The 21,231-nt window shown below is 48.0% G+C and overlaps 2 protein-coding genes across 3 annotated transcripts in view; one reads left to right on the top strand and one right to left on the bottom strand.

Moving 5' to 3' along the window:
• Positions 1–7,337: 7,337 nt before the first annotated feature.
• On the top strand, positions 7,338–12,421 carry anp32a (acidic (leucine-rich) nuclear phosphoprotein 32 family, member A). The gene is made up of 7 exons (XM_029144018.3): positions 7,338–7,551; positions 9,798–9,947; positions 10,049–10,171; positions 10,256–10,454; positions 10,560–10,672; positions 10,763–10,817; positions 11,161–12,421. Exons 1-7 carry the CDS (start codon positions 7,498–7,500, stop codon positions 11,226–11,228), a joined length of 762 nt encoding a protein of 253 aa, XP_028999851.1. The 5' UTR covers positions 7,338–7,497; the 3' UTR covers positions 11,229–12,421.
• Positions 10,971–21,231, bottom strand: part of coro2ba (coronin, actin binding protein, 2Ba) — a 19,077-nt gene continuing 8,816 nt past the window's right edge. The window contains exons 1-12 of one of the 2 annotated variants that reach the window (XM_029144017.3): positions 21,224–21,231; positions 19,812–20,012; positions 17,545–17,661; positions 16,968–17,117; positions 16,672–16,836; positions 15,275–15,391; positions 14,993–15,097; positions 14,761–14,857; positions 14,550–14,662; positions 14,374–14,464; positions 14,164–14,303; positions 10,971–14,087 (exon numbers count right to left, since the gene is read on the bottom strand). The exon at positions 21,224–21,231 is cut by the window's right edge and continues 1,176 nt beyond it. In XM_029144017.3, coding sequence (XP_028999850.1) covers positions 13,953–14,087; positions 14,164–14,303; positions 14,374–14,464; positions 14,550–14,662; positions 14,761–14,857; positions 14,993–15,097; positions 15,275–15,391; positions 16,672–16,836; positions 16,968–17,117; positions 17,545–17,661; positions 19,812–20,012 — 1,431 coding nt within the window. In that variant the 5' untranslated portion in view covers positions 21,224–21,231 and the 3' untranslated portion in view covers positions 10,971–13,952. The remainder of the gene's footprint in view (positions 14,088–14,163; positions 14,304–14,373; positions 14,465–14,549; positions 14,663–14,760; positions 14,858–14,992; positions 15,098–15,274; positions 15,392–16,671; positions 16,837–16,967; positions 17,118–17,544; positions 17,662–19,811; positions 20,013–21,223) is intronic. The other variant, XM_029144016.3, reaches the window with a different exon arrangement.

Genomic DNA, 21,231 nt, shown 5'->3' with positions numbered 1-21,231 from the left:
ACTTCAAACACCGATCCCACTTTTAATACCTGTCAGAAATGGTTCCACAGCAAAAGCAGCATAAAAAGGGGATTAGCTGGTTTAATACCCGGCCTTAAAAAACCAAACTCCCTCCTTGTGAATGCAGCACAAACTGGAGTCACGTGGCTTTTACTGTTTCTACCAGCAGAGGAGGAATATGCTCTAAAATGCTAAAAGCTAAATTTAACGCGGCATGTGAGACCCTTCAGCTTCCAGTGCAGAGGGATCGCTCTGAGGATCTGAGGCCACCGTCTCTCCGGCGCCAACTACAAACTGACTGAGTGAGAGAGATAAGGTGCTCAAAATCCCCACCATTCATTTGATCTATGGCTATTTGTATGCTAAGTCAGTTTTTCATTCTAACTTTTGTTAAAGGGGAGTGGGCACATGGCTTTAATGTGCTAATATCTGATGCCATCCTCTGGCACAAGAGAGAGGAATGAAGCGAGTGGAGGTGCTGTGCACAGCGATAGGAGGAGAGGCTGATGGAGCTGTTCAGACTCAACCTGTCTCCTGTACAGCTCCATCAGAGACACCCGCTTCTCCTCCAAAGCCGTCCGCTGCTACTCTGTGATTTGCATCCTCTTTACTTACAGTTAATTACATATTGTTTTGCTCCAGACGCAGCTGAGTGCTGAGTGTAATAAAATTCCCACTAATGAAGAGGTAGTTTCACAGTCCCATAAAGCAGACGAAAGCCCACGGAGACCGCTCAGATTGGTAACAGTTTGTTAGATGGAGTGCTACTTTACATTCTCAGTGCTTGAGAACGATAAACTTGTGTTGCTAATGGAAGAAGATGGGGAGCAAAGGGAAACAATCAAATGCTAATTTTCACCCAAGGTACCGTGGGACATAACGGCCCAGATGCAGCTGCCTGCGAGCTGTCCTGTTCCAGTGCGTCTGGCTGTGCATTCAGGCACAGTCATAGATGTAGGTTGCTGTTAGTGTTGGAAATGTGTGTGTAATGGAAGATGTGGCATAAATATACAGACTCAGCTTCACAAATAAAAGCTGGCAGGATAAACGCTTCCTCCCCAAGAGGAAACACTCTCACACTGATTTACACTTGACGTTTACACCATCATCATCCTCACTTCTGTTTGTCTGTGAGTGAAGACGCCACCAGCTGAGACGCAGACACTCACATTAAGATCCCGCACCGACCCGGGTCCGCGTGACCCACATTTGATTGATCGGAGCTTCCAGAGTGCACTGCGAGCCGCACCGTTTCCAGCGCTTGCTTTATCTGCTCTCAAGGTCATAAAAGATTCATGTGCACGGGCCCTCAGTGTTTCCTTAATTTACTCTAAGTAGAGCGTTGCAGAGGGACACACAGAAAGAACAGCGCTGCGTTGATTTTATAAATATTTTCTGAGACGCTCTCCTTCCCTGAAGAAAGCTCTGCTTAACCAATACACAAAGTGAAAGGAAGACGTCTGATGACTGGGGGAAACGGGCTTTTTGAACCAAAGCGTCGGAGGAACCATCGTTGTTTTCTATCATTATATGCAAATTCCCTCCCACTGCCTCAGCTGTCTCTTTAAATGAGCGCAAACACTCCCCAGCAGCTACGAAGCAGGCGATTCTTCATCATCGACACTAGAGATTCAGAGACGGAGATTACAGAGTTATTTGGATCCTAATCCTTAAACTAAGTACGAGTGCTTGTTTGTGAACATGCATATGGACTGGCATTACAATAAATATATGGCACGTGAGACATGTTTACGTCATCACAGTCACAGCTTAAGACAGTCAGAGCTTGCTTTTGGTACAGTATTAATACCTTAGGGCACAGAACTGCTGAGGCCGGCAGCCTCCTTTTGACAGACCAATGAAAGCTCAGCTTCTTCCCCTTGTAATCCATCACTGAGCTAAACTGTGCTTTGACAAATTTGAGCCTGTTCGCTTTTTAGCAGGTGCATATGTTTCATGGCTTACATTTTTAGGGGAGGGACGCGTGAGAGCTCACAGAAAACCAGCGGGGACCGTTGGCTACGCGTTACAGCAGCCACAGTTCTGCACTGAGAGTCACCGCCTCAACGTGCACCAACCACATAACACGCACCGATGAACTGGACAATGAACTGCATTAGCGATTTCCTGTTTTTATTGTACGATGAATGCACAGACGGTTGTTTCTGTAGTTTGTAGCAGCAAATGCTGTTTTGTTGTTATCAAAAATGAGACGTCACAGGTTTTGCACATGGAATGATTTATGTGTGACCACTTTGTCCTGGGTCCAGTGTTAGCGGAGCTCTGAGGCCTCAGGTGATGTCATATGAGTCAGCAGTGGTGAGGGCTGAGCGCTGGAGGCCAGTGTACAGAGGATCAACACCTGTCCTGTGATAGTTAAGTATTGTCTGGTTGGCATCTTTAAGGCATCATTTTAACAGACAAGTGCAGGATTGGCATCGATTTCCTCATAAAAGCTTTAACGGTAGCTGTTCATCCAGACACGTGGACTCGCCGGCTGCTAATTGCGCTAACATGCTCGTTCAGGGCCAAACAGTGGCGCCGGTTCAGTCCTTTATTGTTATTTGGTGTCGTAACGGTTTCCCAGCAGCAGCCAAACAATAGGCGCTCACACGTCTGAAAGGCTGAAGGAGAAGAACAGGCACAGCTGGACGGCGTTGGCAGAGCTGCACTTGTTACAGTTACTCAGACGCAGGATGAGGAAAAGCGAAAGACACGTCCGTCCGCTGCGTTGAAAATCTAACACAGCGACAGGACAGACGTCAACTTTGCTGAGTCAGTTTAAAGCTGCTGGGTTTGGATCAGGAAGGATTTCATCACAGAAACAGTAGAACCACGGCTTCACTGACAGACGAGAACTGATGATTTCCAAGTGAAGAAGACGAGAGCAGCTTTATGAAACTGGGATCACTTCGAATGGGATAATGAAAATTATGCAAATAAGGACTGAACTTTAAAAACACGAACACAGGGACAAGCCATGCAATTATAAAAGTTTTTGAATTTATCTCCACTGCTCCTCTCTTTTACTGCAAAGAGCTTTCTGAAACAGTATGTGCTGTCCTGTTGCTGATGAGCTGGAACACGACGCTTTTCCCCGAGAGGAACAAGCTCTGTTGACTCGTTCAGCATCAATGAGACAAAGAGAGACCACAAATGTCTGAACAGGCTTCGCTCTTATTAGGTTCATCAGTGTTGAGCTTTTTCACTAAGGACTAAGGATTCATCCTCTGCAGACGTGACTTATTCCAACATACTGGACAGATTATCAGATCTGTGTCAAATGCTCTTCCATTTCATAATTAACATGAGGACAGAGCTGCAGATTAGCACACAGCAAACATGCGATTATGCATCATCCAACAGGCTGAAATGTGATTAGGCTCAACGTGCGATGTTTTGTGTGAGAGCGAAAGGAATCAATGAGCAAATGTGTGTCTGTGTGTAAGCTGTGTCTGTATGGACGATGGACAAACACGTTAAAAACAGAGTTACGTGCTTTGATTAATATGTCCGACGTCCACACATGTCTCAGCTGCAGCAAACAAAGGGAAGCAGGTGAATAATCTCCCCTCCTTATATGAACCAGGGCTCACATTGATCATCTGAAGTAATTTCATCCTTCAAGCGTTCGAACTCGAGCTTTATCTCCAAATATCAGGAGCAATCTGAGCAGGAGCTCTTTTAAAAGGAGGCTGGGTAATACTTTTCGTGTGATTTGTTTTGAAATTGGATGCCAGTGGGAAAACAAACTGGGTGACGAGTCGCTCGGAGCACACGAAAGACGGGCTGAGGCGCAGAGAGTCTGCACGGGAACATCTGAATGTTCTAGTTGAGCAGAATGGAGAGGCCTCATTAAATTTTAATTGCAGCACGATGCTGAGTGCATTGCCGTCTACATCAAGATGCATTTGACCTTCTTTTTTTATTTCCATTCCACTTCCACCAAATGAGTGGTTACAGCTCATCCGCTCGTGTTAGCTTAGCAGCGTTTTATTAAACGCAGCAAACAGATGACAGAGCAAATATGGACTCAATTAATTCTCACTAAAGAACAACAGCAGAAAAACACTCAAAGCGCTTCAGTCCCACGAGAACAATCTGCATTTCATTTCATTCTGCCTTGTGGATATAGGAATCTGATAATAAGTGTGTGCATGAGATATTTACTGTATGGCTGCAGTAAAATGTTAAAACACATGATCAGTGTAGCCACACAACATCCTCACACCTGCAAAAACAATGCAGAAGAAGAATAAAAGTGAAGTCTCACAGTTGCAGGTTGATGTGAGAAGAAGCCGCCTGTTCAGTATTCATGCTGCAGGAGATTAGTGTCTGTTTATCGTCTTCCTGTCCTGGACGGGTGTTGCATTACAAGGTACTGTCTCCAAACTGCCAGAATCAATTAACATGAATAATACATGTCTGGTGACGCTGTTGGTCCTGAGTGCTCGTTTTGTTCCAGCGCTCCTTTGTTCCCGCACACGGAGCGCGCTTTAATTTTGCAGGAGATGCGAGAAGCTAATTCTTTCATATGTGGAAAGTGTTCTGTCCTCAAGCAGCCTCGCGCCTCGCAACGTGCGCCCCCTCGCGCCACGTGAACCGAAGGCTCGAGACCGGATCCCGTTCAAAGACGTTGGATCAACCCTGCTGAGGTCACGTTAACCGCCGGAGGCTCCGCGAGCCGTTAGTCGGGTCAACGGGCACCGGACGGTGGTCACCGAACCTCAGCTCCAGAACCGCTCACAGCATGAAACAACACGCAAAGAGCAAAAGCCCGTAGTTCTGTAACGAAATATTAGACAAGTTACAAGGAGCCGTTGCACAAATGTCCCCAAATGAGGCTCTTTAAATATTTCAGCCACTTTGTGTAAATTGGGGGTAATTATTTTTTTCACAGCCTTTTGGTTAAACTGTAACAGAGGAGACCCGCTTAAACGGAGCGCTGGCACGTGCTGGATGCGCTGTGGATGCAGCCTACAGGCGTCCGCCCGTGGGACGGGACTTAATGGGAACCGATAACTGAGGAACGCTAGCGGGAGGGTTTCATGCAGAAGCTTCACAGTGTGTGAACAATTAGACTGGGAGGAAGCGCAGACTCAAAGCGCTGCCCTGTGGAGAACCGTTCATCCCGCAGCAACTGCTCCTTTCTCTCGGTCCTGTTGCTGAGGTTTCATGACAGAAGCTGGTGCATCATTGGTAGTGGAATAAATTAGGTTGCTATAAACTGTGTTCTTAATATGAAGCCTTAGCTTTGCTACAAGGCTTTCATCTGAGGCAGCATCTGTTGCTGTCTTATTTCAGTGCTGAACGCGTGAACTCCGCGCCTCCGGGACTAGAACCTATGATGTATCGCCCTCTCGTGGAGGCTGAGGTGGTTCACAAGCATTTAGAAACAAATCAGAGAGAACCTTTTTATTGAGGAATTCATGTGTCAAATGAGCAAATGTTTATTTACAGTACATCATCATCATTGATTGTTGATTTACATTTACATTACATGTGTTGACTTTGTTATATTTCTGTGTGAAATTCTATGTGTGTTTTTCAGCTGTTAATAACTGAAGTGTATTTTTATTCACATATTTTGCGTAAACTCTACAATGAGTTTACTTTCTGGGTGATTACACTCAGACAGTAACAGACATTTTCACAGCACAGAGGACCTTTGGTACCTCATTGATTTAAACACAGAGGCCAGTAACACCATGAATGGCGGCTTTATTCAGTTCTGTGCCGTGGGCCCCACAACCTTTATTTAATCAAGTGAGATCAGATGATTGTGAAAGTATGTGCAAATAGCGGGAGCCTGAGACTTCATCAAGTTATTGTGACTGCATGTAATTAAATTCCTCTCCAGCACCTTGATTTTGGCATCCTTCCAAACATTTAGGACTAAATTAAATGTACAGTACGTTTTGGGTCACAAGCAGCAAATTAATTGTACTATAAGCAGACAAAGTCATATTTGCATTGCTTTCATCACAATTACCATTATACTGACACTTGAAGTTGCTGGGCGATAATTAAGAAAAGCCCCATTAACCATGTTACAAGGGCTGCTGCTATAATACATTGACATTAACACGCTAAAGTAGGAAGTTAATGTGGGATAGAGCTGCAACAATCAGTTGATCAGTGACTCAAAGGAAAATGAATGTGCAGCCATTTCTTCATCTTCTGCTACAGTGAACAGATTATTTGGGTTTTAAAGACATTTCTAGGAAACAAAGAAATACTGATGTCTAAATCTTAATTTGAATCTGATAAATCAGCTGCAGGTAAAACACAGACCTGTGTACATCATTAATCCCAGTGAGAGTGAGCAGCCTCCTCTGTGAGCCGGTGACATGTGTTTTCCTTTGTGGTGGACAAATCCTCTTATTGAGAGATTTCACATTCTGTTTCACGTCATATTCACTTAGAAAACACTTGTGGCTTCACCAGAGCCGTTCCCGTGAAACACAAAGTGGGCTGCGGCTAAAATACGATTAGAGCTTCACCCCACAGACTTTCCCAGATGGCTATTGTGTTTTAGTGCAGCTGTGATGATGACAACTGGCTCCAGACTAGTGGCTGTGCTTCCCCCTTGTGGATGAGCTGCTCACAGCCCCTAATGTCAGCGCCACAGAGATGAAGAGCATCACCTGCAAGTATTATCACACAGTTCCATTTTTAATATTAGAATGTATTATCATCATTCTGTGGACTATCAATGCTGCTCTAATTTCTTTCATGGGAAGTTTCAGCTGTTTTTTGCATTCATGAGGGTCTCAGTATGTTGTTGTCGTCGTCGAAACTTGAATCAAAGCAGCAGCTTCGGTGTTTATTTACGCTTTTATTAATATAAAAAGGTCTTAGTTGAAAATATTGACAGATGTTTCATTCTTTTTTAAAGGCCCAGTGCTGTAGTGTTGAATGCAACAGTTCTTTCAAAGCAGCGCTGGACCAACTGTTGTTTCAGGCCCCGTGTAACGTTGTCTTTGCACGTCCACGTCCCACGAGGAACAAGTCAGCGCTGACTTTGTTGGGGTTTCCTTCTTTTTTGTGATTACTGGCACATGTGTGTCACGAGCCCGTTTCGGGGACTGATAAACCAAGGGACTCTACGTAAGGTCTAAAACGACTTGGACGTTTATAGAAGCAGTCGCGCACAGACAAGCGTGGGGACGCTCTCTCCGTGACAAACATTCAGCGTGAAGCAGCGAAGCGTTACATTATCCATGTAAACTTCACTTAGCAAACAACCAAACTTCGACAACAAAACCCCACCCAGGTCCGCCAGGCCGCCCCCATTGGCCCGCGCGCGTGTAAATCCGTTCCCTCTTCATTTGGACGCGGCCATTGGACGGCGGTGACGACAATCCTGGCCCGAGCTCCCGCCCACCGAGCGGATCAAGTTTGAATGAACAACAGCAGCCTATTCTGGAGGTGGTAGTTGCATTTGCAGTAATTATTAAAAGTGTGTATCATCTAACGGGTGCGCGCTGATCGAGGATGGACATGAAGAGAAGAATTCACCTAGAGTTGCGGAACCGCACTCCGTCAGACGTAAGTTGGCCTCACATGGCGCGGTTCATGTCTCACGCTCAGCTAATGGAGAATCTTTCGTGTGATGTCTTGGCGTGGGGATACAAAGTTTCCTCTAAGTTAAAAGATGATGGAGACGACGGCTCGCGTTGTTGCTTCGCGGTGCTGTTTACCGTCGGCAGGTGCTGCGGGGACGCGGGGCGAACTTTTGTGCGGCTCCAACCGCACGGTTTGATGAGCAGTTTGAAGAATGCACCACGGCTTTTTAATGCCAGCGGTATAAACAAGGCGAGCAGCACGAGAAGCCATATTTGTAACTTTTGATCTGCGAACGCGCCCCTTTTCGCTCCAAACCCGCTCCGCTGTCGTTTCCTCTCCGCTCGCTCGGACGGGGGAATGCGTGGACCGAAACATTTTTATGCCGTGCGCTTGGCGCGTGAACGATGCGCATAGTCAAAGTCATGAGATTATCAATGATGCATAAAGATCACAGCCTCGAACGATCGCCCTCCGCCTGCACGCGGAGCCCCGAGCCGCCCCGTCTGCCCGGCTCAGCCCGCCGAGTTCTGCAGGAGACGCATTCGCGCAGCGCGAGCGGGAAGCGTGAAGCTCGTGCAGCCTCCGAGCGGAGCCGCGGTGCGCACAGATGGCCGAGGGGGGAAGCGGCGTTAGCGCGCGGGCTAGCGGGCGACGGCTCAGACACGCCCGCGTCCCTCCGAACCGCCGCGCGCTCGTCCCAGGTGCCGCGCCGCGGTCGTGTGTGTCGTTTTGGACTCTGCGGGCTCGACCGTGACGAAAACAAACGGTCGAGTCGCGTTGTTGCTCCAATTTTCCAGAACTAGGACAAGCCGCCATTTTACCCAGAAACAAAGGCAACCCGAAACCCGGCGCACCGCCGCTCATTCGACACAAACTACGGACGATTCCTCATACCTTCGTATTAACTGAAGTCTACACGCGCCATCAGTCCAATCGGAAACTGTTTCGCAAAGTCAACAATGGAACGTTTGCCTGGCAGCGACAGTGTCTAATCGGCTTTAGCCGCCCCTCCTACTCACAAATGACCCTGTGCACGACTCGTAGGTCTGTTTGGCTCCCACTTGTTTTGACTAATGTGCATCTGCGCCGCTCTCAACCATTCACAGCGTCTCTTGTTACACTTACACTCGATAACCAGTAACGTAGACGCACGCAAACCTCTGGACTGTGTCTGCTTCTAGTGGGGAAGTAGCGAGACGTGCTATTTAGGCTGCGTAATGTGAGGAAACGTCGACGCATCGCAATTCCCGCGGCGTTAAATGTGCGCCGCGAGCTGCCTATACAGTATTTTTTATAGTCGCGTGCCTCCCTGCTGATTGGCTGAGTCACGTTCAAGGTCGCGGGAAAATATCCGATAACAGCCCACCTGTGCCCGCACATCAAAGTATTTAAATAATTCCACCTTCTTGTCTATAGTGCGCTAAGGCTGTGAGAGGCCGGCCAGCTGTTAACTAACCCGGCTTTGCCAGCTGTTTATCACAGTTGTTGAAGTGTTGTGCTTTGGGCTGTGGCACAGGAAACACTGTAAGGACGGCATGGATTTTCCTCATTAAGAAGCGGCCAGGTGGTTGCCACGGGGCCCTGAAGGCCTCAGGCTGTGCGCGCCAGACAAATTGTTCACAGGTCATGTCAGTGGAACTGTGTCAAACTCTCGTTCTGTCCTGAAAGTGTTTAATTTTTGTGTGTGTCTACTGAAAACACCAAACATATTGGGCTGGTATGTTTGACAATTATTTGCCTAAATAATCTTATAGATTATGGAAACCTGCTGACCATCATATTAATTGTTCAATCCAGAGTAGCTGGTAGCATTTAGTGGTTTAATTCATACATACACAAATCATCAGTAAGTCACCAAAGTTGCTTTTTACTGATTGCCACTTGTTTCTGGTGACACCTAATACCCTTGGTAATTTAGTCAAACTGTGATTATGCAAAATATTATAAAATAATGTTATAGAATAATATTTGCGCTATAATGCAAATATCACCCAGTCAGCCATGGAAGTAAAAACGTAACCTTCACGTAGCCCAAATGTATAATCTAACTATAAGACTAGATATTTACGGTATATTTATATAGATAGAAAATAACGTTACATTGCAAAAGTAAAACTGAATCATTATCATTTTATTAAATGTTCTTTCCAGACAGGAAACAGGCGCACAATATAACATTTTGAAATACTTGCATCGTCTCAGATTTGCTCTTACCTTTTGTTCCTCAGGTCAAAGAACTTGTTCTAGACAACTGTCGCTCAAACGAAGGAAAGATCGAGGGTTTAACGGACGAGTTCGAGGAGTTGGAGTTCCTAAGTACAATCAACGTTGGTCTGACGACAGTTGCCCACTTGCCCAAGTTAAATAAACTCAAAAAGGTGAGTGCTAAATTACACAAAACCTGTCTTTAAACTGACAGTCCTCAACTGAATTCAAACTTTGGTTTTGCATTTTTTTTAATTGTTCATTTTATCAATAGCTCGAGCTCAGCGACAACAGGATCTCAGGAGGGTTGGAAGTTCTGGCAGAGAAGTGCCCCAACCTCACACATCTCAACCTCAGCGGAAACAAGATTAAAGACCTCAGCACAATAGAACCATTGGTAAGTGGGACCCTAAAATATGTTTGGGGGGGCACACAAGTCACAAAACAGCTAAATGACTTATGCATTCAAATTTCTTAACAGAAAGAACTGGGGACCCTGAAAAGCCTAGATCTGTTCAACTGCGAAGTGACAAACCTGAACGAATACAGAGACAACGTGTTTAAGCTACTACCCCAGCTCACATACCTGGACGGGTACGACAAAGGCGACAAAGAGGCGCCGGATTCTGACGCTGAGGTCTACGCAGAGGGCTTGGATGATGAAGAGGAAGATGAAGATGGTAAGTTTAAAACTCCAGTTTAGCCCCGTTACTTCCAGCATCATTTAACAATGAATCTGAGTAGAGTCTGAGCTTTTTGGCTAACGAACCAACAACTGGATATAGATGTAGATGAAGAGGAGTATGATGAAGATGCAGCTCCAGGAGATGACGAGGAGGATGAAGGCGAAGAAGATGAAGAAGAGAATGAAGAGGAGGAGGAGGACCTCAGTGGAGAGGTGGGACAACAATAAATGAGATGTTCGTTGTGTAATTGTAAAAATTTAACTTTCAATTATTGTCACTAATTTAACTAATTTTTTCAAAAGGAGGAAGAGGAGGAAGATTTGAATGACCGGGAGGTTGACGATGACGAGGATGAGGGTGAGTAAAGAAAATGGACGGCATTCCATGTTGCATTTTCTCCAAGGAAAAGCTCATTCTAAAGCGGAATGGCTCTCTGCATTAGCTTAGTGGCTAAAAAACGCAACAGGGTGTCTTTATTATGTGAATAGTAGAAGGACAACTAACCAGACAGACCAATCAAACGTGAGTTTAATAATGAAACTGTTCATCATTGAATCATTATACAGTGTAGATTTGGGAATCAGCTGAGTCAGAAAGTCTTTATTGTCCATCACAAAGCAGTTGTAGCCCTGAAAGAAGCATTGGACAGGAATCATGGGCTTCAGTGTCTTTTTAAACACCTTAAACTCCTCTTTTCTAGAAGAGGAGCGAGGTCAGAAGAGAAAAAGGGACTTGGACGAGGAAGGCGAGGAGGACGAGGACGATTGAGAGTGCTCCCGAGTTGTGAACTGTTCTCAAACGTGTATCTCCCAGTCACTTCCCAACAGCCCCACATATTTTTTTCCTCGGTTTCATATTGCAGTAGGAGTGGTTTTTGTTATTGGCCAGTCAGGTAGACGGGGTGTCTGGAGAAACAAGTTAAACTTCTGTACCTTTGATGCTCCCATGTTTCAGTCTCTACTGTCCACTTTTAACCACTTTGTGGACACCAGTTTTGTAATATCAAATATAGCAAAGATAAACCTTTTTAAGACTTGTGTTTGTTTCTCACTGTTTGTGTAAGACGAGTTTCTGATGTATTTTAAGAGCCCCTTCAAATGAAAAAACAAAATGAATTAAAAAAAGAGTGCATGTCTAATACATTTTAAAGTCAACTACTGGATTCCATGTATTGCTGTCCTCTCCTCTCCTCTCCTTGTCTTAAACTTATTTTTGCATTGTACTTTGTTTGTTTTCTTTTTTTTTTATGTAAGTTATGTATTTGTAGTGTCACCAGTATGCCAATACTCTGCTGTCCTGGTGTGGAACCTCTGTCTGAATGTGCACAGTGTGACTCACACGGGGCATATTTTTGAAACCTAGCAGAAAAATGTCTGCCCTTGTCAAAGCCGCTCCTCCTCCTTCAACCCTCAGCTTTGATAGTTCGGAAATTACGTGTTCTATTGTAAATAATGACCAAATCTATTTTTTTGTATTCTCTTTGATGACGGCAGACATTTAAACAGACGACTGAGGTGAAACTATGAATTGTAATAAGATATTAAATATGTATGCTGCTTTATCTAAAATACGCAGTGTGAAATTTCTTGAATTTGAAGATAACTTTGTATTCATCATCTTTCCATGAAGAGAAAAGTTTGACATCTGAGCTCGTTATCGCTATTTTTTCCACGTTCCTTTGTGACACACAGGTGGCAATGTTTGAATTTGTGGTGGTAGTGTAGAGATGTACTCGGTATACAAGGAGGGTACAAGCTCAACGTATGTGCATTTAAAATTTATTGTTTTGAAGTGTGAGCTATGGTGAACAGCCAGTTACTGGACTCTGTCTCCACTAGTGCGCGCAGCGGTCAAATCGGCCTTTACCTCAGTGATTTTTCACTCTGTTCAGTCCACTGTCCTCAGCCAAATTCGGTTTCTTTTCCCCCTCCCTTTCACTTCAATAAATCCCTTTTTATATACGTCTTGTGGTTTGTGGTCTTTCTGCGTCAATGGTGACGCCATAATTCGAAGTACAGAAACCAAGGTGAGAAGTGAAGCTGTGAATGGACACAGAACTAGCCTGAAGCCAACGGTGGAGGTTTCCAATAGCAACCTGTTCATCCCACCTTCCATGAACTCCACTTCTACTGATGAAGTGCTCAGTCCATCAGAGTTCCCTCTGCCCACTCACCTCCTCCTGCCACAGCTCATCTCACCATCTACTACATTATCACTGCAGCTTGTTCTTTCATTCACATGCATCATTGGTGGCTCCTGTCTATATTTAAAGTGTTCACATGGGTTTGTTTTTATCCTATTAAGCTTTGTAAAGGAGAATTAGCCTTCACTCTGGCCGTGCATGGAGTGGATTCATCCCAGACCAGCAGGAGCAGAATGAATGAGACACTAAGCTTTTGGTGACTGCTTGAACTTGGCCACAAATAATCAATCAGGAACATGAAATATGAATCTATGCACGCAACAGAAAGGTGGTGTTGTTCAGCAGAAGCCTGTTAAAGGTACAAATTGAGACTGGAGCTACGTCTACTGTCAGTAATAGGTGATACATGTGGTTTAACGTAATAGGATGAGTATCATTACAGTTCTCTGCACTCAGAAAAGCCAAGGACATATTTCATACCTTATTAGAAGCTATGCAATTTCACAAGAGTCTTGCACCATTTCAATCAAAAGCATTCAGCAAAATCTATCGAGCGTCACCCTCGTACAAAAACAAAGTTATTAACTAGCATTAGTGTCAAAACCATGTTATGAGCTAAAAAGGTCAAAGGAAATAAATACAGGTGTATTTACACGACCACTCGTCTCCAAAAGTAGCCCTGAAAACCAGAACCAAGCTGCAAGGCTTCCGCTGACGTTGGGTCCAGTCCACTGTGTCTCCTGCTGCTTTTCCTCTATTCAAATAAATAAAAACACGGGACGCGCGAGTCGCCACTCGTTGCACGTGAGCAGGTCTGTGTCATTTACCGCCAACGCTTGGCGGCGAGAAAGGAGGGACGAGCAGCGTCTCTGCAGAAGCTCCGTCAGGTTCGAACCATCAGCGCTTTGATGCTGCAGCTGCGGCTGCTCCGCGTCCTAAGGCCTTAGGGTTGAAACCACGGACAGTCCTTGGATCCACTGCACGTGGGGAGAAGTGAGCGGTTCGGTCGGTTCAGGAGGCGGAGCTGTTCACGTGGCGATGGGTGACAGGCAGAGTGAGGCGGGAGGCAGTCTGGCTTTAAATATGCAACAACTGCTCAGAACTTGAGATCAATACTAATGTGTAAAAACAGATAATACCAAAAGTGACTAGATCAGAACCCGCCTTCCCTCCGTTACCACATTCCAGTAATCGCACCGGTTAAGACCTTAACGTTACATTATCATTATTTGTATTATGTGAGGCAGCAGGAATAGATTTACAATATATGGTGGTATAAAATAGCAGGGAGGAGGCTCAGCAGCCGGCTGGAGGTCAGATTTGGGCCAAAGGAAGCAGCGGCCCAGAGGTCAGACGTTGTTGGGACTAACGTTCTTCAGGTTGTTCAGCTCCAGCTCCAGCTGCCGGATCCGCACGTCCTTGGACGTCAGCTCCTCCTTCAGGCGCCGCAGCTCCTCCTGCTGCCGGAAGAACATCCGCAGCAGCTGCGTGGACAGAGGAGAAGCGTGGACCAACCACCAACGGAAGCTGCTCTGTTTCCGCGCCCGCGCGAAGCCTCACCTCATTCTCCGTCCGCGGCGGCACGTTCTCCAGCAGGTCGATCCCGTTCACCACCAGGGCCTTGTTCTCCTTCACCGGGGCCTTGAACACCAGCTGGTTCGGACGGTGGTAGCCGTCCTTTAGCGACATTAGCACTGGGTCTGTTTGCACAGGAACACACATCAGCTCCACTGCTCTGCTTCACCTGCAGCGCTGAGCCTCAGGTTTTACCTCTGTCGATGCCACTCAGCCATTCGCCGGCCGACAGCGCCGGTTCTGTTCCCGGGGTCATGGGGTAGATATCCTCCTGGTACGTGTCTGACTGTGGACACCACACACGCGGTCTCTTTGTATTGTAATATGAATAATAGCAGGATTAGACTTCTCTTCATCTCACTCCCACTCACCCTCCTCGGCACGATCATGGATATGGGCTCGATCAGACCCTTCAGCGTCACCAGCTTGTAGAAGCGGAAGACCTCGCACGCCGCCACGTCCAGCCCGTGTTTGGGCATCACGCCTGCAGACGGAACCAGAGACACATCAGCACCGCAGCAGCGGGCTGGGAGCTGACAGAGCACCCGCCGCTGCTCCCACAGGGAGCATCACGCCGCTCACCCAGGCCTTTCTGTGGGGCCGGGGACCGGAACTCCGTCAGATACTGGATGTACGGCTTCTCTGTCGTCATCTCAAAGTAGCGGATGTTTCCATCGCCCTGCCAAGGCAGCAGAACGCCCGTTATAGCACCAGCAGCAGCTCTGCTGATAAGTCATGTGTCAGTGATGCTTCAGGAAAACGGCTCGCGTCTCTATCGTAGTGTAAAACATCAAAGGGAAGCAGCCGTTCTAACCTTGCCTGCCAGGTACAACATGTGTGTGTCAGCGTCGTAGAAGGGAAACAGGAGCCCCGAGAGGCCGTCTATGTCCTCCTCCACCATGGGCATGGACAGGTCCTCCTGGGACACACACACAGGGCATGAGGCACGCACACACGCACGCAGTACACACACACATACACTCAGGAAATGAAACACACACAGCACACGGGGAATGAAACACATGCACACGCACGCACACACACACACACACACTCACACAGGGAATTAAACACACACACAGAGGCGCCGTCTGACCTGGTCCCACAGAGCGATCTGCCGGGTGTTCCAGCGTGAGACCCCAGTGGTGAGGAGACGCTTCATGTTGCCCAGAAACACCACGCGGTTCACGCGGTGGTTCTTGCAGCTGGCTTGCTGGAGACAGAAGGGGGCTTTAATGGTGTATGATGGTGAAAACCTCAATGTGGTTGTTACTGAAGGTGCTGTTGGGCCTTTAGCTACTGAGCTGGTTTGAATGGAGAAACACTGACCCCCAAAAACCGAAGGCCAGAAACGACGAGGCCAAGATGTTACACAACAATAAAGCGTTGGAGGCGTCTTCGAGCCCCAAATGGATGACTTTCAGTGACTGATCTTTGTCTCACCTGACTTCCAGTGACTGATCTCTGTCTCACCTGACTTCCAGTGACTGATGTCTGTCTCACCTGAATTTCGGTGACTGATCTCTGTCTCACCTGACTTCCAGTCACTGATCTCTGTCTCACCTGACTTTCAGTGACTGATCTCTGTCTCACCTGACTTCCAGTGACTGATCTCTGTCTCACCTGACTTCCAGTGACTGATCTCTGTCTCACCTGACTTCCAGTCACTGATCTCTGTCTCACCTGACTTCCAGTGACTGATCTCTGTCTCACCTGAATTCCGGTGACTGATCTCTGTCTCACCTGACTTCCAGTCACTGATCTCTGTCTCACCTGACTTCCAGTCACTGATCTCTGTCTCACCTGACTTCCAGTCACTGATCTCTGTCTCATCTGACTTTCAGTGACTGATCTCTGTCTCACCTGACTTCCAGTGACTGATCTCTGTCTCACCTGACTTCCAGTGACTGATCTCTGTCTCACCTGACTTCCAGTCACTGATCTCTGTCTCACCTGACTTCCGGTGACTGATCTCTGTCTCACATGACTTCCAGTGACTGATCTCTGTCTCACCTGACTTCCGGGGACTGATCTCTGTCTCACCTGACTTCCAGTCACTGATCTCTGTCTCACCTGACTTTCAGTGACTGATCTCTGTCTCACCTGACTTCCGGTGACTGATCTCTGTCTCACCTGACTTCCAGTGACTGATCTCTGTCTCACCTGACTTCCGGGGACTGATCTCTGTCTCACCTGACTTCCAGTCACTGATCTCTGTCTCACCTGACTTTCAGTGACTGATCTCTGTCTCACCTGACTTCCGGTGACTGATCTCTGTCTCACCTGACTTCCAGTGACTGATCTCTGTCTCACCTGACTTCCGGGGACTGATCTCTGTCTCACCTGACTTCCAGTGACTGATCTCTGTCTCACCTGACTTCCGGGGACTGATCTCTGTCTCACCTGACTTCCAGTCACTGATCTCTGTCTCACCTGACTTCCAGTGACTGATCTCTGTCTCACCTGGCTTCCAGTGACTGATCTCTGTCTCACCTGAAGCACTCTGCCGGAGCGCGGCTCGATCACGCGCAGCTTCTTGTCCTTGCAGCTCGTGGCCAGCAGGCTGCCGTCCGTGTTGAAGGACATGCTGAGGATCACGTCAGCGTGGCAGTCGATCATTTTCACCGGCTCTCCGATCTCCAGGTTCCAGATCAGGATCTGGACACACACAGTGATGGAGGATGGTCTGGGGGCGTGTAGTCTGGGATCGTGTAGTCTGGGATCCTGTAGTCTGGGATCGTGTAGTCTGGGGGCGTGACCAGGTGGCCGCCAGTGCTGCGTGTTGGTACCTTGTAGTCGTAGCCGGCGCTGAAGAGGATGCCGCTGCTCGTGGGGTGCCACTCGATCAGACCCACTCGGCGGCTGTGGCCGTAGAGCTCCAGCACCGCCTCGGTCACGTTGCGCCTCAGGCCGCCCTCCGGGATCTCCCACACTCGCACCTGCCGTGTTCAGACGCACACAGAACGGACGCGAGGACGGATGAGAAACAGACACGTGTGCTGGATAATGGAAGATAATGTAGATGGTTTGTTAGTTGTTACTTTGAACTGATCACGTGGTTTGGAGATCCAGTGATCCCTCTGATCTAAAATAGCACATGCTATCAGATCAGCTCGCTGCTTTGGGATTAGAGCGGATTACATCCCGAGGATCAGATTATTTTTGGAGTGAAACCGCTCTGTGGCAGTGATCAGTGGCCTCACTGGGGCCAAAAGGTGCATGGAACAGGTACTGGAGAGTGTAATACGACCGATGCCTTGCTCCACGGCTCTAAAGCAGCTTCATCTGTGACTCCTGTCTCTCACAGTGAGTCTTCCTCCCCTTAAAATCAGACCGTTCCCTTCTGCAGAGAGAGGAAACACTTACTGAGGCGTCCTCGGAGCAGGACGCGATGATGTTCTCAAAGAACGGGTTCCACTTGATGTCCAGCACGTTGCCCTGATGTCCACACACCTTCGGGTAGTGGGAGTCCAGACGACCGGCCTGAAGCGAGCAGCAGAACACCACGCATCAGCAGATAATAATATTAATGTGTTATTATTAATGTGTGTGACAAATGTGCCACAGAAGAACATTAGTTAAACAAGAGAGAACAAACATGGACGTGGATTCAAAAACCTAATAAGCAGAGAGTAGAATTAAATTATACTGGATGCAAAATGAGTAATAAATAATCAATAGGACCCATCGTGACCGTGGTGCAGACCTGAGGGACGCTCCTGTTGCTGCAATAACCCAGAGGCTCCACAGAGGGGCACTGGCTCACAGCACCGGGCCACAGCCTGTTCCCAGTGTCGGTCATGATGTCATGCATGTCTGATGTCACATCCATCCACTGACCTCGTTTCTGTTCCCTCTGAGATTCACTGTAGCAGCGGTGTGTGTGTGTGTGTGTGTGTGTGCGTGTGTGTGTGTGTGTGTGTGTGTGTGTGTGTGTGTGTGCGTGTGTGTGTGCGTTTGTGCGTGTGTGTGTGTGTGTGTGTGTGTGTGTGCGTGTGTGTGCGTGAGTGTGTGTGTGTGTGTGTGTGTGTGTGTGTGTGTGTGTGTGTGTGTGTGCGTGTGTGTGCGTTTGTGCGTGTGTGTGTGTGCGTGTGTGTGCGTGCGTGTGTGTGTGTGTGTGTGTGTGTGTACGCGCGTGTGTGTGTGCGTGTGTGTGTGTGCGTGTGTGCGTGTGTGTGTGTGTGTGTGTGTGTGTGTGTGTGTGTGTGTGTGTTTGGGTCCATGCAGATGCTGGTGCTCAGAGCACAGAACCGGACAGTAAACAGCTGAGCGGGTGAAGTGACAGGTTTGTGCAGATCGTTCGACCGTGGCCTTAAAACATTATTAACACAGGATCCGAGGGACGTTTTATTTAGGTGGAACTAATTACCTGCGATGAAACTGTGTCTGTGGGGAACCACAGGGTTCAGGAGGTCCGTGAGGTCTGACAAGGGATTTCGAAGTTAATAAGGGTAGAATGAGTAAAGCTCTTTACTGAAGAACAGAACCTTCAGAACCGTCTCTGTCTGTTTAACTGGATGCTCTGCAGGAAAACAACGCCGCTCTATTAGCCTTTATTATGTTTGTCCGGCTCATTTCCTGAGGCTCTGGCGCAGATGAGCGCTCATGGTGACACAGATGTGCTGGCCAGGTACCAACGGCCCGGTTCTGTGCCAGTGAGTCCAAACGGCCTTTAGTGCCACTGCTCCTCTGGCTACAACCTTTATTCATGCTTGAGTTACAGAACAGGAAGAACTGAGCCAATAATCCAGACTTTAATGGACTGGATGTTCTGCTCCGTCAGTGTTTGTGACCTTGTGTGATTCTCTGTGGACCAGGTGGTACCGGCGGAGGCCCGTCCACGTTCTTAGCGCTGGCTGCTCGCTCCATATGGCCGTCTGGGCTGTCGCGCTGTAACTCATCTGCTGCTCTCGTAGTCGGACACGTCACTGTTTAGTCTCTACTTCTCCTGAAGCAGATGGAGTCGTTTTAGCGCTTATTTTTCGGCCTGTAATCCTTCAGCCTCGCTTCAAAATGCTGCATCTTTCATGTTTAATCCTGCTGTTTGACAAAGACGACGCTTGTGACGGCTGCACCTAGTGAGCAGCGCAGACATGAGCTGATTCTGGTTAACGTGTGGCAGGTGACACATATAATACAACGTATTTGGCAGAATGTGTGCTGCTCTATTTGCTGATGCTGCATGAAACCACAGTGACGCATCAGTGCAGCTGCTGAAGCTCAGCTTTAGACACTTTGACTCAGAGGAAGCTGAGCATCTCACGGCCTTTTTAAGGCTGAAGCTGAGATTAGTGGTGATTCTTCTAACATCATCCGCTCCTGACAGGTACCAGCGACCCGGTACCTGCGTTTAGTGCTACATCTGTGGACACTGACTCTGACAGAAGCTCTGCTGAGGCCTGATGTCTTTGCTGGATGGGAAGCGGATTCTCTCTGGGAGAGAGAAAACACGTGTTTTCCTCTAAAAAGCAGACACATTTTGCAACACAACAGAGCTTCTTTGTAACATTAATGGGCCACAGCCCGATCCCCTCGCGTGCGATACCGCCTCCCACCGCTCCGGCCTTAAGAGGAAAAGGCCTGAAATGCACATTCTCCACGCTGGGAGGCTGAGAAAAGCACAGGAGCGTTACCTGGGCGACAGGTATGACGATGAAGGCGCCGCCGCCGGCGCTCTCCGTCACCACGGCCAGGAACTTGGAGTTGACGGCGCAGAAGTGGTTGTCGTGGACGTTCTTGGTGATGGGGACGCCGTCGAAGCAGTGCTCCCGGTTTCCCACTTTTCCGTACACGTTTCGAAACTTGGAGCTTCGGTAGGTCGGACGCCATGACATCTGAGGGGGGGAGAGGGGTGGTTTTAGTGCGGGACACTGCAGGGGTGTGTTCTAAGGAGAAGACACGGAACCGCCAGCGTTTGGTGCATGGTCTACACACACCGCAGCGTGTGTGCCAGTTCTTTAACCAGGCAGACGCTGGAACCTCCCCAGTCTGTGCTGACTGTGGCAAAGCAGCCAAACTGAGCTATTGTTCCACAGTCATCATTATAAAGAGCAGACGCACGGCGTCTGTGCAGACACGATAAGAGCCACACACGCAGCTGTGGAAACTGGCCAGTTTAGACGCGGGTGTGAGAGTTTGAGAAGGCGAAGGTTTGAGGTTCAATCAGGAGAAAGACGAGCAGCAGTTAAACAATTCTACAATTCAAACAGACGGATGTAGAAGCTTGAATGATGCCTGACGCTCTATTTTAAGCTGCTATTGTTCGCAGGACCGACACACAGCAGCTGCTGTTTGTCACCACTACAATGGACTGATGCATGATCTGGATCTTTGGCATCTTCTCGTTGACCCAGGTTCAGGAAGCGGACGTCAAGTGACCTCGGAAACTCCGGTGACATTTTGATTTCAGCCCGCAATTATGAGGACAAATCAAGAGGAAGTGGACCGGGAGGATCCATGACTCCATCAGACTCCATCAGACTCCAGTCAGACCAGTAGCAACCATAGTGGATGACATCAGGCAAAGCTCGGCTCTCAGATAAGGAGGGAACTGGAGGGAGCGGTGCACAGACCGAGCGGCTGCCATTGTCGTTCACTGACTGTTTCCATCTCAAACCAGACAAGTGGAAGCGCTTCAGCTGCAGAGTGGCTTTGAATTACTGCATGTTTAGTGCACATGTAGTACTTTAGGGCCATTCTAACAGTCGCTGCTTTTCCAAACTCAAACTGTTCATATGCATCGTTTGAATGTTGAGCTCTGAAGCTCTGTGAAGCAGCGTGTGAGGGAATTCCTGAAGAAGAGACAGCAGCAGAAAGTGGCCCGAGGGACGGGGAGAGTGGAGGCCCCTCGTTACAAGGATGCTCATTCATGGCACAGAGGGAGAGTCTCACACGGACCACAAGCACCCGAACGCAGGACCTCCGAGGAGAACAGACTTTGTCTCTGTGGGCACAGATCACGGGACTCGCACGGCGTCAGCGTGGGTCCGGTTCCCTGCAGCGCCCCCGGATGGAGCCGGTTTAATGTGCATAAATGCCTCCTTACCTTCCTGA

The sequence above is a fragment of the Betta splendens genome, chromosome 3 (genome assembly GCF_900634795.4).
Source record: "Betta splendens chromosome 3, fBetSpl5.4, whole genome shotgun sequence".
In the NCBI taxonomy this organism is placed as follows: Eukaryota; Metazoa; Chordata; class Actinopteri; order Anabantiformes; family Osphronemidae; genus Betta; species Betta splendens.
The sequence above is the reverse complement of the archived record's forward strand: the minus strand, read 5'-3'. Positions and strand labels throughout refer to the sequence as shown.

Excerpts from the sequence above, each read along its gene's own strand:
- anp32a (XM_029144018.3), top strand. The coding sequence starts at position 7,498 with ATGGACATGAAGAGAAGAATTCACCTAGAGTTGCGGAACCGCACTCCG. Across the intron at positions 9,948-10,048 it reads AGTTAAATAAACTCAAAAAG|CTCGAGCTCAGCGACAACAG; the intron begins GTGAGTGCTAAA and ends TTTTATCAATAG. Across the intron at positions 10,172-10,255 it reads TCAGCACAATAGAACCATTG|AAAGAACTGGGGACCCTGAA; the intron begins GTAAGTGGGACC and ends ATTTCTTAACAG.